Source organism: Phaethon lepturus, unplaced genomic scaffold, assembly GCF_000687285.1.
Source record: "Phaethon lepturus isolate BGI_N335 unplaced genomic scaffold, ASM68728v1 scaffold45406, whole genome shotgun sequence".
Taxonomy (NCBI): Eukaryota; Metazoa; Chordata; class Aves; order Phaethontiformes; family Phaethontidae; genus Phaethon; species Phaethon lepturus.
The window spans coordinates 4,139-7,166 of record NW_010549222.1 but is presented as its reverse complement, the minus strand read 5'-3'; the positions used below and the strand labels follow the sequence as shown (position 1 = coordinate 7,166).

At 39.0% G+C, this 3,028-nt stretch overlaps 1 protein-coding gene across 1 annotated transcript in view; it reads right to left on the bottom strand.

Moving 5' to 3' along the window:
• The window catches only part of PHRF1 (PHD and ring finger domains 1), a 26,636-nt gene extending 25,252 nt beyond the window's left edge, over window positions 1-1,384 (bottom strand). Inside the window, exons 1-2 of the mRNA XM_010290193.1 lie at window positions 1,294-1,384; window positions 843-965 (exon numbers count right to left, since the gene is read on the bottom strand). Of these exons, the coding sequence (XP_010288495.1) occupies window positions 843-965; window positions 1,294-1,384 (214 nt within the window). The remainder of the gene's footprint in view (window positions 1-842; window positions 966-1,293) is intronic.
• Between the last annotated feature and the right edge of the window lie 1,644 nt (window positions 1,385-3,028).

Genomic DNA, 3,028 nt, shown 5'->3' with positions numbered 1-3,028 from the left:
TTGGTGTTTTTGGGGGGGGGGGGGGTGGGGTTAGCGGCTGTTGTTGTTTTGTTGTGGAGTTTTTTTAAATAATGAAAATGGGGTCCTCATCTTGTTTTTTCTATTGAATTCCCCAGTCTGGACATAGCAGAGAATACTCTAAATGATGGATTAATAAAGCTTTTTGGCACCTGGCATCAACTTGGCATATTCAAATCAGTCTAATTAGTAACTTGGAAAACTGTGCTCTTGCCTTCCCAACAAGCTTTAAGATGTTATAAAAAACCCTCTATTTTTGCCTATCCAAATAATCATCTGAATGCAGCAGTTTCAGAAGTACATGCATCTACAGAATAAGTTTCAGTAAAATTAACAAATCCAAGTAACATTCACAGTCCTTTTTCAAAGAGAAATTAGTCAAGTCTTCTTCCCCCCTCCCTAAGCCTAACAGCAACAGTAATTTATTTAAAAAACTCCCTATCACAACATTCACTTTTGAACCCCATGCAAAAGCAAACAAACATGATTTTCATAAGTGAAAAAATAGCATAAGCCATTGCTGCAGTTTTGACTTTCTTCCACGCATGCTAGGCCAGACTTCACTCCTATGTACACCAGACTTCACTGGTGTAACGACACCACTTTGGCTAGTGGATAGTCTTCAAACATATAAATGCTTTAAAAACTTAGAAATTGGGGAATATTACTTGTTTGTTTATTACTGAAGGATTTGGGCATCGGCCTGACACAGCAGCATCTGTGGATTTACATGACATGGTTAATTTCTAGAGGAAAAGCTTTCACACCACTCTTCCTCCAATTATTAAAAAAAAAAGTCTGTTAATGCACATTAACAGACCTACCTTCTAATTCTTCATCTTCACTTTCTTCCTTGTCCTCCTCACCTCCCTCTTCCTCAGTGTCATCATCTTCTTCCTCACTTCCAGTATCATCTTCTGAATCACAGCTATTTCCACCATTGCTTTCTTAAAAAAAAAAGACGAGAGGAAATACCTATTTAATGCAGACAGACAGGCAGAACAGTGAAGGACATACCAGAACTCCTGGTCAGGATGTTATATATGAAATGAAAACCCAGATTTCCTCAGTGGTATCAGAGCTGCCTGTTCTGAGAAACTCAAGGGAAGCATACCAGCAGTTTGAGACCTAGAATTTAGGAAGCAAACTCAAAAAATTATCAAGGAAAAAGAAATAAATGGTCACAAATATATCTTTACTTCTCTTTGGAGGTTAAGCCAATAGATTCTCCGACCTAGAACTACAAATGTGCACATGCAGAGAGGCTGCATTTACCTGTTTCACTGAGGAGCGCGAGACTCTGTCTTTCGCCCTTGCCTAGCGCAGCATTCTTGTTTATCAGTTCATCCTGGCTTTCATCATCCATGGCAGGACATTGGGAATCTGCTCCCTGCAAGAAGGCAGACTTCAGTGAGGCAGTGCACCACCTACATAAGCAGAGCAGGCGTCAGCCCGGCAAAGAGCATCCAACGCATCTGCGGAGATGTGAACGGTAGAGGGGACATTGCTCTACAGTAAAGGCTCCTCACACCATTGATTACCTTCCCTAGTTTCAAGTCATAGGTGGCTACAGGTAAGTGGTTATCGTTACATGAAGTTTCACATCCCTACTGAGCTAGATGAAACCAGCTGCTTGTGAAACTCAGTTTAGGTGAAAGATTCAGCTTTATCTTGGGCTCCTGGATGACAGAAAAAGGTATAACGAGAACTCCCCACTGAAAATAGGATAGAAAACCCGCAAACACCAAAACGATCCTGTGGACTAGCAGTAAAATGCAAAACTGAAAGGGACCAGAGGCCCTTTAAACAAGGCCTAACAGGATGCCAATATGGGCTTCAAATCAAAATACTCTATTTTGCTCAACTGAAAAGAAGCAAGAAGAAAGATTACATATTTTAGGTCTTTTTATAAAAAGGCCTTTTCACAGCTCTGTCACAAAATAGAGAAGTCTCAGACCGCACAACCATTATTCCACAGAAAGGAGGAGACTTGATTTGGTGCATAGTAATGCAATCACATTAATTGCTCTACATTAGCACAGAGTGGCAATAAAACTGACAGATACTGAGGGATGTCTCATGATCCAAACTCATAATGACAATCAAACCAGAGCTTTTAATATATAATGCTACAATGCATTAAGAAAGACAGATCCCTACAAGCTTCTATAAGCAAGTAATGGAAAAATATAATTAATTGACACTTATAAAGCTAGATGACATATCTCAATACGAAACAAAAATTGGATTCTTCTACAAGTGTGGCAAAGAAGTTTCAATTGTGCACTGTTCTCCCATTCTCCTTGCTCCACATTACATATCTTGCATATTAAGAGAATTTTTGGAACAAAACATTATGTTTTATTCAAATGCTCTTGATATATATCATTACTTGCACACTCCCTTTTTGAGCCACGTAGCACAGCTCTGCACTTCAGAGCCTTAAAAATGTAGGCTTTGCTAAACCAGACTAAACTGCAAATGGAGTCTTCAATGCTCAGGGAAAAAAAAACAGCTAAAAAGAAAAAAAGATCAAGTTTCAACAGAACAAGTTCTTGGTAAAGATTTACTCTAACTTCAGTAAGAATCTTGCCTAAATAGAGGTTTAAACTTTTAGCTAAATTCATGGCTGTTAACGGGAGTGTGTTTAAAAACAATTTATGTTGGCTAAAAACATGCAGACTCATCAAAAGCCAGCCACTCCGTGATGTAACTGAATAAAAATAGGAAGAAACACTAGGAATTTTTCAAGTTTAAGCAGTGCATATGTATGAATTATTCAAACTGAAACTCAATTATATAACATCCTCCCAAAAGCTAAGTTAGCTACAGCAACGCAAAATTCATGGCGACATTACAGCCAGGATACATAATGGCAGAGACTGGCAGCACTGGTCCCATAGCAAGGCAGCAGCAGGCATATTGATTATGTAGGTAGCAGGAATTTACATAGCGTATTTATATTTTATGCAGAACCTCTGCCTGCATCACCTCTCCATCAGCAGGTTGT